This window comes from Anser anser (assembly GCF_964211835.1).
Source record: "Anser anser genome assembly, chromosome: 21".
Lineage (NCBI taxonomy): Eukaryota > Metazoa > Chordata > Aves > Anseriformes > Anatidae > Anser > Anser anser.
In genome coordinates this window covers 1,227,418-1,240,509 of record NC_139742.1, presented here as the reverse complement: position 1 = coordinate 1,240,509, position 13,092 = coordinate 1,227,418, and the positions used below count along the sequence as shown (strand labels likewise).

The window sequence follows — 13,092 nt, the reverse complement described above, 5'->3', positions numbered from 1 at the left end:
GGTGGCTGCTCTGCTGGAGGAGGCTGCTGGTGCTGCTGAGGCCCCTGCCAAGCTGATCCCCCCTCCCCCCCGAGTCTCTTCAGCACAAACACAAAGATGAGTTTGAGACATTTGCCTGAAACAGTCCTTCTGGGCCATCGGAGTATTAAGGGATGTAATCGGCTTATGTCTGCTCCATGCTTATGGCATGGCAGGGGCACTGGGGACAGGAGGGGGCACAGGGTAGGAGGGGTGATGGGGACAGGAGGGGCGGCCCTTCCCCAGGCGTGAGGGTCTTGGTCCCTGAGCACAGGAGCTGCCATCAGTCCTCTCCTGTGCATTAATTACAGGAGTATGCACGTGGTGTCCCAGTGCTTCATTCCCACGAGGGGCTCTGGGGCCGGTCCCTGCTCCCTGACCAGTTCAGGTGCTCCTCAGGGTCACTGCTCCCTGGACCCACTCACACCAGGGCACGGCCCCAGCACTAGTGCCACTGACGGGGCGTTTTTCTCTCATGTCCTTGCTCTCTGAGGGCACTGTTCCCTACCTGCCTGGCCTCAGGACCACATCGCCTCCCCCAGCAATGCCTGAGCCCAGTGTGGTTTTATCTACAACAGTTATTGCAAGGGTAATAAGAGCACTGAACAGAGGCAGCAAGCCTATAATTAGCCATTTCATGAACTAAGGATAATTGCAATGAGAAGAAACTGGCCGTTAAGTGCCTGGAGCGTCCGTAGCGGCCATTTCTGGGAGGGACGGCCGGGCTCACACTGCAGAGGGCAGCTCGGGGCCTGGCCCAGGCAGCGCTGCGTGCTCCGGGCACCCAACCTGACAGGAGTGGTGCGGGGCTGGAGCCGGGCACACACCGGTCGCCAGGCCTTGGATGTTTTTTCGGATCCGTGTCAGGGAAGAAGCTCCAGGAGCTACTTTGCACGCATGTGGGGCCGTTCTCTCTTCTGGGAAAGCAGAGCCTGGGGCCTTTTGAGATTCTGGGAAAACGAATGTCAAAAGGCTTTGACAGTCCCTGATGAAATGTTTTGTTTCCTGTCTGCGTGTGGGCTGCTGGAGTGTGTTGCGTTGTCCCCCGTTCCCATACGGGCATTTTCCATTTCCTTCCATTGTCTGCTTTGAATTCAAGGAAGAAAATGCAGCCAAGAGCAGGTGATATTTAACGTCCTGCCTCTTCCTACCAGTGAAGCACTGCGATCCCAGTTGCTCCATTTTGTGTCCAGCACAATGTAAGGCGGCAGCAGCCTGCCAGTGTGCCCAGCAGCGCATTTATGGGGCCTCTCCAATACGGACAGGGCAGGCAAAGCCCTCACTCCAGCAGCAGGAGGGAAGTTTGCTTTCTGCGGGCTGAGCCCCGCCAGCCCAGGCAGGTGACACACGGGTGACGTGCCAACGGGGAGCTTTTCTGGCAGCCAGCCCAGCCCAGCCCAGCCCATCACGGCACTCCTGACGTGCTTCTAAGCCTCGGTTTCCCTCCTGGGGGAAGGAGGTGGACAGAGGGCAAAATGTAGGGAAGGTGGCCCTGGCCCTGTATGCGGGCAGCGCCATGGGTGCTGCCTGGGCCTGGCCGAGGCTGGGGCATTTCTGCGGTCTGCGGCTGCTGGGGAGTGCTCCTCAGGGCTGGCAGCTCTGGTGTGCCGTGGGGCAGCGGGAGGAGAAGCTCTGGTTTGAGCAGCTCATCATCTCGTGTCTGCCAGGGATTATTTCCGAGCCGCCTGCTAAGCCATCAGAGAGAAAGGCCCCGATAATCTGCCAGTAATGTGACCCGGCGTGGGGCTGGCTGCCGGCAGCACTAATTCTTGGCTTCCTGGCTGGAAATGAGGAGGTTTGCTTGAGCTGTCTGCCTCTGCTGGGGGATAAAAAACAAAGGAAATCTCCATGTGGTTCCTCTGCTGCTCTGGCACTGTCTGCAGCCCCCTGGAGTCCCAGGGTGCCGCGTTCCACAGGCAGCCCCCAGACACGGCTGTGCCTCCTGCGGGGCCGGGGCCAGGCCTGGCTCCTGGGCAGGTTGCAGGAAGCCCCCCTGCGCCCCCAGCCCCACAGGGCTGGCTCTCCTGCAGCTCTGTCTCACCGCGGGCTGAGTCAGAGTGGGTGCAGTCTGTGTGACGGCTGAATGAGGGCAGGACAGGGTGACACGGGCCTTTCTGTTTGTCTTTCACCACGCGTGTCCAATCGAGCGCTGGCGTGGGTGGGCTCCCTGCCCAGGGTCCCATAAGGGTTGGTTTGGCTGCTGCAGCTCTGTAGGGCTTTGTGCCCCCTGTCCCCTGGGACCTGTTGGTAACTGGTCATGTCACTGGTCCCGTTTCTGCAGGGCTTCCGGGTCTGTTGGGAATGCTGAGGCCAGTGCCAGCGTGTGGGTCAGACAGTGTGGGCAGGATGGACAGACCACCCCACACGCAATGAAGCTGCCTGTGCTGCTGCCTCCAAGCTGCCGGAGGGTGTTCTATCTGCAAAATCGTGCCTGATGCATCTTTACTAAAGGCTTCCAAATGTCTCCTGGAGGTGTGGGATGCAAGCGAGATGTGGGAGGGAAGCATCTGGCCCCAGTGGGCACAGTGGCACTTAACCTTGGCCCTGCTGCTCCTGGATTTATTAGAAGCTGTGCTGGCACGTGCAGTCAAAGCACGCTCCTGTGCACAACGTGCCTGCTCAGGGCGCCCTGAGCTGGAGGACCATGACAGTGGGAATGATAAACTCCCAATCGATCCTGAATGTGTGCGGGATTTGCTGCTCCAACTGGATCCATACAAGTCCATGGGTCCAGATGGGATTCATCCTAGGGTGCTTAAAGATCTGGCTCACGTCATCATGGGACCTCTCAATTATTTTTCAGTGATCTTGGGAATCTGGAGAGGTCCCAGTAGACTGGAAGCTGGCAAATGTTGTGCCAATTTTCAAGAAGGGTAAGAAAGAAGACCGTAGCAACTACAGGCCTGTCAGTCTCACATCAGTGCCTGGTAAAATTATGAAGATTATCCTTGAAGTTATTGAAGTGCACCTGGGAGACAATGCAATCATTGGTCCCAGCCAGCATGGGTTCATGAGGGGCAGGTCAACTACCCCTAACAAATGCCTAACAAATTTGATTTCCTTTTATGATGAGATCACCCATCTAGTCGATCAAGGGAAACCAGCTGACGTGATCTTTTTGGACTTCAGCAAAGCTTTTGACACGGTTTCCCGTAGGATCCTACTGGACAAAATGTCCAGCATACAACTAAACAAAAACATCATACGATGGGTGAGCAATTGGCTGACGGGCAGGGCTCAAAGGGTTGTGGTAAATGGGGCCACATCAGGCTGGTGGACGGTCACTAGTGGGGTCCCTCAAGGCTCCATTTTAGGGCCAGTCCTCTTCGATGTTTTTATAAATGATTTGGATATAGGACTGGAAGGTGTTTTGAGCAAATTTGCCGACGACACCAAACTTGGAGGAGTTGTGGACTCGGATGAGGGTGGAAAGGCCTTGCAGAGAGATCTGGACAGATTGGAGAGCTGGGTGACCACCAACCACATGAAGTTTAACAAAGGCAAGTGCCGGGTCCTGCACCTGGGACAGGGCAACCCTGGCTATACGTACAGACTGGGCGATGAGACGCTGGAGAGCAGCCCTGCAGAGAGGGATCTGGGGGTTGTGGTTGACAGCAAGTTGAATATGAGCCAGCAGTGTGCCCTGACAGCCAGGAGGGCCAACCGTATCCTGGGATGCATCAAGCACGGCATCGCTAGTCGGTCGAGGGAAGGGATTGTCCCGCTCTACTCTGTGCTGGTGAGGCCTCACCTCAAGTACTGTGTGCAGTTCTGGGCACCACAGTACAAAAAGGACGTGAAACTGTTGGAGAGTGTCCAGAGGAGGGCAACAAAGATGGTGAAGGGCCTAGAGGGGAAGACGGATGGGGAGCGGCTGAGGTCACTTGGCCTGTTCAGCCCGGAAAAGAGGAGGCTGAGGGGAGACCTCATCGCAGTCTACAGCTTCCTCACGAGGGGGAGTGGAGGGGCAGGCGCCGATCTATTCTCTTTAGTCACCAGTGATAGGACCCGCGGGAATGGTGTCAAGCTGAGGCAGGGGAGGTTTAGGCTACACATCAGGAAGAGGTTCTTCGCTGAGAGGGTGAGTCGCCCACTGGAACAGGCTCCCCAGGGAAGGAGTCACTGCACCAAGCCTGTCGGAGTTTAAGAAGCGTTTGGACTGTGCACTTAGTCACATGGTCTAAAATTTTGGGTAGACCTGTGTGGTGCCAGGAGTTGGACTCGATGATCCTTATGGGTCCCTTCCAACTCAGGATATTCTATGATTCTATGATTCTGTGCTGTGGCCGTGCCTGCACTTGGTCTGGCAGCTCCTCGGGTGCTCACTCAGGGTGGATGGGCTTACCTCTGTACCACCGTAAAGCCGTGCAGCTGCAGCAGTGGCGCCAGGGATGCCTGTCCCCTGCGATGCTGGTGCAGTCCCCAGCACAGCGAGAATCTGCAGCACTGCACTGTCCTGTCCTGGAGCATAACAGGGTGCAAGAGTGGGTCTCCCTGGGTGGGGCCCCATGACTTGCCCACCTGACTGCTCTCTGCACTTGGGCCTTGTTGCTTGTGCTGGCTGGAGCCATGGGGCCTGGGGCATGGAGCTGCTGCTGGGCAGCTTCAGGAGAACATCCATGGCAGCCCCTTGCCAGGCTTTCGTGGGGGGGAGCACCTGCAGACAGCAGCTTGTGGATCAGTCTACCCTCCCCCAAGCCTCAGTGTCCATCCAGAAAAAAAAGGAAAATAAATAAATTGGTATTTGCTTGAGCAAAGCCTGGTAAACCAGAACAAAGGTGGATGTTCTAAGCTGCAGAGCACAGCAAGTTCTTTTTGGCATGGGGTGACACCAGCGTGAGCCTGGTATCCCCAGTGTGGGGGAGTTCAACTCCCCCCCAACTCCATCCACACCCAGAGCACCTCATCAGTCTGACTGGGGAATGTCTCCTGCATGCGGTACATGGTGCTTGGCTTGCACCAAGTAAATTGCATGTAACATCTATTTCTCCTCCTCTTTTTTTTTTTTAATCTCTTCCTAAATATGTAAAGCAAATCACTTGTGGCCGGAGGCAGGCCCCAGTGCTGCAGAGCTGGTGGGTAGGAGATGCCTGATCTTCCTGGTGCTGTGCAGCCACCATGGGGCTGGAGCTGCCTAGGGATGCGCTGGAAGCAGCGAGAGGGCTGCAGGATGGAGGATGGGGTCTTGTATGGCTCAGTGTCCCCAGGTCACTCCACGCACCTTGCAGATAGACCTGTGTGACTCTAGGAAGGGTGAGGTGGGACGTGTGCCTGGGCTTGATGACCACTCCCATGAGAAATGCAGGGCTCTTCAGGGTAGCAGTGGTCCCCTGTGGCCACTGGCAAGCAGGGTCCTGCCCCCCAGGCAGCTGCCAGCCCGCCTGCTGCAGGCAATGCAATTGCGGGGCAGGGGAGAAGGGTCCCAGGTCCCCGTCCACTGCTGCCTCCTGGCCCTGCCCTGGTATCTCCGAGCAAGCAGCAGCTTCACCCAGTCAGCAAGGCCAGTGGGGCCGGGAGCTGTGGTTCACAGGAGCTGTTTTCATCCATCCTAGTGCCATCTCCCCTTCCTGCAATGCCCATTAATCCTGCTCCAGTTTCCTTGATGTGCCAGGCAAATTGCCAAGGTGGTGAATAGTAATTTTTCTGTCCAGTCAGGGATTTTAGTGGCAATTAAATGAAATACTGCTCCTTCAGCTCAGCACAGGGAGAATGTCTGGTGCTACCTCTTTCCTGTTCTGAGGAGTGGGAGCACAAGAGCTCATGGAGTTTTTGAGGTGTTTGTAGTCAGGATCTGCTCTGGCAGTACCGTATGTATTGTCCAAAGCAGGTGCTATGTGGAACTCACCACTCCACTTTCTGCACTGCTCCCATCCGTCTCCACCCCGTCCTCCTCTCCCACTCCTCCAAAGCCCTCTCCTCAGGGAGGATGAACACCCCTGACAGCCCTGTACTGCAGCTCCAGTCCCTTCCTGGCATGTCAGGGACACTGCCGAGACATGCCCCAGGGCATGGCAAGTGGCGCCTCTGCAGGGACCAGCTCTAGGGTAACGTGGTCTTGGTGGAAACTGCTGTAAGGCGAGGTGGCTTGAGGATAGCAAGGGTTTTGCATCCCCCCCCCAGCGTCTGGGCTGGGCTTGGCTCTGACTCTCCGTGTTGGCACTCTGGGCTCCCACAGCACCCATGGGTGCTCACTCCTCGTCCATCACAGCTTATTCCTGAGGAGCAGAGTGGTGAGCCTCTGAGTGCACCTTTATGGGCTGAAAACACTGGGAGAGCCTTCCAGGGAGGGATTTGTTTTGCAGGAGGGCTGCGAGGCCCCTGAGTGTCCTTCTTGCAGTGCCCGCCCCAGGAACAAGGCAGGCAGAGGTGGCCTGTCCCCTATGTGTTTCTCCTGCCCTGTGCTACCCTGGGAGGTTGGAGTCAGGGCCCAGCTATGCCCCTCTTGGCCTTTGCACCTTGTCACTGGGCCTGGAGCTGACACATCTGGAGGGGGACACAGCTCCAGGAGCCCATCTCGATGTCTGCGGGGCTGGCACAGGCAGCCATCCTCAGCTGGCACAGATCCTGCCTCCTCTCCCACCTGTGGCTGCCCAGCCCTGCAGGGCTGTCACTTGGCTGTGGCTTTGGGGACAGCCTGTGCCAGACCTCTCCACCCGCCTGGCTGGAGAGGACAAAACTCAAACAAGCTGGAAGCCCTGAGGCGAGCTGCTCGTGGAGGCATGTGGGCTGGGGAAGCCCAGTGCTGTGCTCTTGTTGCTTGAACAAACCCGCCAAACAAGAAGGCAGGCAAGTGCTTTAAGCTGCAAGTTGATTTATTTGCAGCCTCCAGCATGGCCCAGCGGGCTGTGGAGTGCTGCTGCGGGTGTGGGAGACGTGCTAGGTGCAGGGCTGGTGACAGGAGAAGCGGTGGCACAGGGCGGGGGCCATGTGGCTGTGGCCATGCCATGTGCTTGGCTCCCAGGAGCAGCAGTGCAATGTGGCCAGCGCTCAGCCTGTTTTGCCTGCCTGCTTCCAGTGCAAGAGCAAGGGCTGGAGGACCCAGTGTCAGCTCTTTGTGCCAGCCAGTAACCTGTCCGAAAATCCAGGAGCAGAGTGGAGAGCTGAGGGCTTCCCCCATGCTCTCCAGTTGCTGGGATTTGCGCTTATGGAAAGTGTTTCTGGAGAGGCAAGACCTGGTCTGCCTCCGTGCGTGATGGGTCTCTGTGCTGCATTTGTGGGGGCAGGAGCACAACGGTGACGTGAGAGGTTGCAGACAGCGGCAGAGCCCCAGCGGCAGCTGTGGGAGTGGAGCCAGGGCGATGGCAGAGGTGCTGGTCAGGGCTGGGTCCCTGCGGCTGGGCTGGGGGGGCACTGGTGTCGGCCCTGTGGTGTCCATGTGCATCACCCCTGCTCCAGCAGAGGGTCCTGGCTGGCTGATGTGCCCGACCGTGCTCAGGCTCCAGGGTCTTGGCTGGGTGCCTGCCTTGGCAGCCCCGGCTGTCCAGCCTGGCCTTGGTGGTGTCAAGGTATGTGCTGCCCTGCTGAGCCTCCCCCCATCTGCACTGCACCTGTGGGCATGGGGGAAACAGAGCCAGGGTTTTCAGACGGTCTCATCCACTCCTGCTCCTGCCTGCTGCTGGGCACCAGCATCTGTCCCTGCCCCCAGGCTCCCCCCTCCTTCACGGGCTGGGCAGAGAGACACAAGACCTCCGCTGTCCCTTGAGGGTGGGGACAGGTGCTCCCCAAGCTGAGTTTGGGCTCACAGTTTGGTGGCACGTGGCCATGCAAGGGAAAGCAGCCACTGCTGCTCCAGCACACAACTGTGGGATCATCCGCAACACGGGCACGATGCTCAGGGCAGGGGGAGCATGCACCAGGGCTGCACCTGCGCACTCGCCTGGCTTCACCTGCAGTGAGCGCAGCAGGGTTGGGAGCGGTGTTAGCCTCCACATTAGCAGGGATGGGAGCTCCTGTGCCGTTTCTCCCCCTTTTGCGCGGACAAAGCAGTGCTCCGGTGGGAACCAGCACTTGGTGGTCTGCGGCACGGAGCAGCAGGGCTGCCCGCCTCCTTGCTCAGGGCCAGCTCAGCCATCAGAGCGGGTTGCAGAGGTGACACCGGGAGGAAAGCCCTGACTGGTGCCAGCTCACAGCAGCGTCGCTGGGAACACGGATGAGGGAGGCAGGTTGTGAGCAGACCCAGAGCAGGTCCCACGTCACCTGGCCGGAGGAGGAGGGGGAGGAGGAGGAGTGACCTGCTGGAAGCTTGCTGGGCTGTGTTTGCAGAGGCGCTGGCAGTTTTCCAGCAGCAAGCGGCTGCCTCCTGGCCTCTGACAGGTCTCTGGGGGCTGTATCAAAGTAGTCCCCATCCCTGGCAGGTGGGCAGCACCCCGGGCAGCCTGGCCAGGCAGTGACAAGGCCACGTGTTGCATTTTCCAGATGTGCCCATCCCAGCACAGTGGCTCCTGCAGGACGTGAGGAGGAGGCAGCTGTGCTGCTCTGGTGGCAGCAAAGACCTGTCCTCTGTCCCCAGGGAGTCCCAGTCTCTCCCCTTGTACGGTGTCCCCATGACTCAGCTTGGTCATGGGAGGCCACGGGGTGCGAGCTGTCGCCTGCTGGGGGCTTCACTTTGCTTCTGTGCAGGGCCGGATCCTTCTCCCTCCTCACCTGTGGCCCTGGGGTGGCTTTGCTGCTGGCGGGAGGCAGGCGAGAACCCCCCCGCCCACACAGCTGCCATAGCTGATGCACTGGTGCATGCATTGCATGCTCACATCGCTGGCGTTGGCACCAGGGCTGGGGCCCCACTAGCCCGGGAGGTTGGGTGTCACCTGTGTACAGAGTGTGAGTGCTCATACCAGCCTTAATTAAGTGCTTAATTAAGTGCTAATTAATTTCCCTCGTACGTTAACTTTTATCTGCTGCACTTAAACACCAGGGGAACTTCCTGTGTTCCATTGCCACCCGGATGTCTTCCTTGATTTATTTTTTTGTCATATTTGCATTTTGGCACAAATGTCAAAAAACATTTTACTGGGGGCCATGAGTGTCAGCAGCTCAGCACCCCTTCAGACCGGCCTGAGGTGGACAGTGCGGTAGGTGCGCTGCTTGCCCCGGGGCTGGGGGCAGCGGGTGCCCCAGGATGGTTCTCCCCACATGGGAGCTGGGGGCTCTGATGTGGGTCCTTAGGGCTGGGGAGAGCTGTGCTGAGCTTTCCGGCCCGGGTAATGTATTGGTGTGTTTGTGTGTCTGTGCCTGTGTGTGTGTGTGTATGTACACAGCTCTCAGACCAGCATTTCCTCCCACGCACGGGGCCAGTCCCATAGGCTCTTAGCTAATGTTCACCCTGATGTTTGTTTTTCCACACTGGCTGCAAGGTGTCGAGCTCGCTTGTCCCTCCTGCACAGGCTGGCAGCAGGGCTGTCCTTAGGCTCAGCTCCTGCCTGCGCCTCTGTCTGCGGGGAGCCACCGAGCCTTCCGCGGTGTGGCAGGTGCCTGGTCCCAGCCCAAAGCCCAGGGTCAGGTGCTGCCTTTGCTCACGCTGCACTGGGCTGGAGGCAGAGCTGCTTCTCGCCGCTCCGCCTGCACAGGAGGTTTGGACGGAGCATCCCCCACCCCCAGACCTCCTCAGCACATCTGGGCATGGTGTTCTGGGCCGTGCTTCGCGCACTGTTTTATGGGGCACTCCTCTTGCGTGTCTGGCAGCTGGCCTGTACCATCCTGCAGGCAAGGCTGCGTGGCTGTGCGGTGTCCATGACAGGGGGTGCCGTGGACTCGGGGAAGTGCTGTGGCCGGGAGAGCTGCAGCAATTTGCAGTCCCTGTACCCCAGGGCCAGCCTGGGCCTCACTTCCCCACCCCATCCTGGGCTCTGAGCCTGAGGCCAAGGTGTGACCGTGGGGACCTGCCACGTCTGTTACCGCGGTGCACACGGGAAGCGCGTGCTGCGTGCGTGCGTGCTCGAGGCTGCCAGCGCGGACACCTGCCTCAGGGTCCGCGTGCAGGGGGACCCACAGGCTCAGCCAGGGCCAGGGGGCCGCAGGGTGCCGGGGAGGGTCCTGCCCTGGCAGTTCACCCTGAAACGGGAGGTGCGCCCCATCATCTGTCTGCTGGTGCCCAGGGCAGGGTTTCAGAGGGCTCGTGGGGCCCCAGAGCTGTCACAGCAAAACGGGGACCCCAGTCCCCAGCAGTGTGCCCACATGGCAATATCTGCTCACTAACCAGCGATTGATTAAACATCGGGAGCTTAATTAGATCAGTGCCTGTCTGTCTCACTCTGAATCCCAACCCGTGACAGCTGCACAGGCACAGCTCGTTCCTCAAACAAAGATAACGACCTTTTACATATTGCAGGCTGAGTTTTATTTAACTGGTTGCTGGGCACTGGCTGAGGATGCCAGGACCATGGCTTCCCATTGCCCTTGTGGGAAGCGGCCACCTGAATTTCAGGCTGGGTGTCACCCTGTAGGGCTGCGGGGTGTCCCCATCCCTGGGGCTGCTGGCCGTGCTGCCCTGAAACCTCCTGCACTTAAGCTGCTGACTTTTGTTGTTTTTTTTTTTTTGGTGTGTGATTTTAAGTGAAATGAACGTGGCCTTGAGAGGGAGGCCGGGGCAGGCAAGCAGCAGACAGGCCAAGTCCAGCTCCCATGCTTAAAGACCCAATTATTTTCCCATTACACGTTAATTCACCTCTCAAGTGCTCCACCTGGCCGAGCCCTGTGCTGTGTCTGGAGGGGCCAGCTGCAGGCACAGGGGTCCCTGGGCCCCAGCGCCCCGCTCTGTGCCTGTGCCTAGCAGCTGGGGCAAGCTGTTCGCTGCTGCCTTCTCACGGAGGTGTGCCTTCTGAAGCTTTTGATTCCCCTGTTGCTTTCTGTCCTTTGTTTTTTCAGGCTGGCTGATGCTTTCTTCTGTTAATGAAGAAATTATCAAGCTCTGGAAGCAGCTATGACTTGCTTCTCACGCTCCTAATGCTTTTAAACTATCTGCATTAAGTGCCTCCAGCCTCTCCCCAGCCGTGGCGTGCAGGAGCATACCCTGAGCAAATCACGCCAGCTTGCTGCTGCACGCACGGCGCTGGGCTTCAGTGGATCAGGCTGCTGTCCTAATGGGGCCTAATTGGAGATGTTGAGAAAACACCGCCTGCACAATAAACCATCGCAGCAAAGGCAGCTCTGCCATCCTTCGTTAAATTGAGATGGCAGCTCTGCCAGCCTGAGAGCGATTAATGGGATGCACCGCGGGGAGGGGGAGCAACAGGTGGCCAGTGCAGGGCCATAGCAGCCACCCCTGCCATGCCGCCGCACTCTCTGCACCAGCAAGGTGACCAGCCAGCCCCACGGCGAGGACACTTTGGGTGACATCGCGCCTGGCGCCTCTCTCCCGCTGGGGGCAGAGACACTGTGGTGGCCCTCGAGCGATGCAGGCACAGGTAGCTCTGGCACCTTTGTCCCGTGTCGGAGTCCTCTGCTGCACTGGGCCTGGGTGCAGCAGTGGCTGCCCTGTGCCCTGTTCTTGTCCCAGGCATGCTGCAGGGATGGGGACACTGAGGAAAGACCCAGAAGCTGGTGTTCCCCTTCTCGTGGGGTACTCCTGGCGTCAGCGCCATGCTGCTCCAGGGCTGACCTGGCACTGCCATCCCCACAAGCAGGCAGGGGGCGCGTTCCCTGGCATGGCCCTGGCAGCTGGGTGCTTTTGGGGGTGTGCAAGGGATGACGGGGATGGCTCCTGAGGCGTGGGATGGTGCTGGGAGCCTGACTCATAACCAGGTTGGGGGGCAGCTGGGCCCTACAGAAAGCTGGTGGCACTGGGAGGAAACGGCAGGGTCACGTCCCCAGCAGTGGTACCCAGGAGCAGTGGCAGGGTGCCCCCTGCTGCTCTGAGCCGGTTGGGGACTCGGTGCCTTTCTGAGCCAGGCACCCATCCCTGCGGGGCCAACGTCTCTGTGTAGGCACAGTGCCTCACAGGTGGGCACATCTAGGCACGGCGGGGTGAGGAGCGGGGCTAGCCCAGCTGTGCTGCCCCCATCCCACTGTGCCCAGTGTACACTGAGCAGAACCTGCCCAGTTCTGCCTCGCTGCCAGCTTGCACTGACCGTTAGAACACGTGCTTAATTGCTGTGGCTTGTGAAGGCAGCAGTGCTGGTCAGGGACAGCTTGCAAGCCAACTAGGTGCCTGGCCCGAGGGCACCTCCAGCCCCCCTGCTCTGCCTGACGTGTGTCTTCCTGTCCTGCAGCAGAGTCATGTCCCCGGAGCCTGGACTGCGCCCTGCAACGACGGGAGTTCTGCCTGCCAGGCTCAGGTGCCTGCGGCCCCTGCCTGCCCCAGTTCCTGGAGGATGACAGTGGACGATGCGTCCAGAAGAAGCTCTCACTCAGCGGTACGTCCATCCACCCGTCCTGCAACCCCTGCCTGCCTCTGCCTGCCCTATGGACACCCGCCCCGTGCCCCGGCGGGGGGCAGGTTCCCATGTCCCTGCCTTTGGCCCCAGCTTTCGGGCCACATCTGTTGGCCTCTGACTTACATCCGAACCCTGCTGCCCATCCTCTGCCACCCCCACTCCATTGCAGCCATGTCCCTGCCAGCACTGGGGCAGCCTCGGCTCTGCTGTGTTGCCCCAAGCCCCACCTTGCCGCAGGTGCAGGGTGGTTTTGGAGCTGGCAGCAAGTGTGCAGAGCACTGCCCTCCCCTCCGCACCTTCCTCCAGCTGCTCGGGCCTACAGTGGCTGGGCTGGCAGCAGCACAAAGGGCAGTGCTGGAAACCACAGCTGCTGCAGGGCCCTGCCAGGACACGTGGGTGCCACCTGGGGGCCCAGGGGCAGAAGGGGCCTGGGTGGACACAGGGATGCTCCAGTGCTGCCTGTGCTGGGTTGGGGCTCTTTGGAGGAGGAGAGGTGGTGGCACAGAGGCCGTGCAGCAGCAGAGTGGTGGCTTTGGGTGCACGGAGCCACGTGCAGACCTGATGCAAGCAGGTGCCCACAGCTGCAACCACCGTGTCACCCAGTCCAGAGCTGATCTGTGCTGGCATTTGGGATTTAAATACCTGGTTCACATTGGTTTGTAACACTGGCCTGTGGTTCAGGCCCCTCTGTGCCATAGGCACCGAG

The 13,092-nt window shown here is 59.4% G+C and overlaps 1 protein-coding gene across 2 annotated transcripts in view; it reads left to right on the top strand.

The window, feature by feature from the left end:
- NPDC1 (neural proliferation, differentiation and control 1) overlaps positions 1–13,092 on the top strand; it is a 31,147-nt gene that overhangs the window by 5,906 nt on the left and 12,149 nt on the right. For both annotated transcript variants that reach the window (XM_083807331.1, XM_083807332.1), the window contains exon 2: positions 12,222–12,365. In XM_083807331.1, coding sequence (XP_083663457.1) covers positions 12,222–12,365 — 144 coding nt within the window. The remainder of the gene's footprint in view (positions 1–12,221; positions 12,366–13,092) is intronic.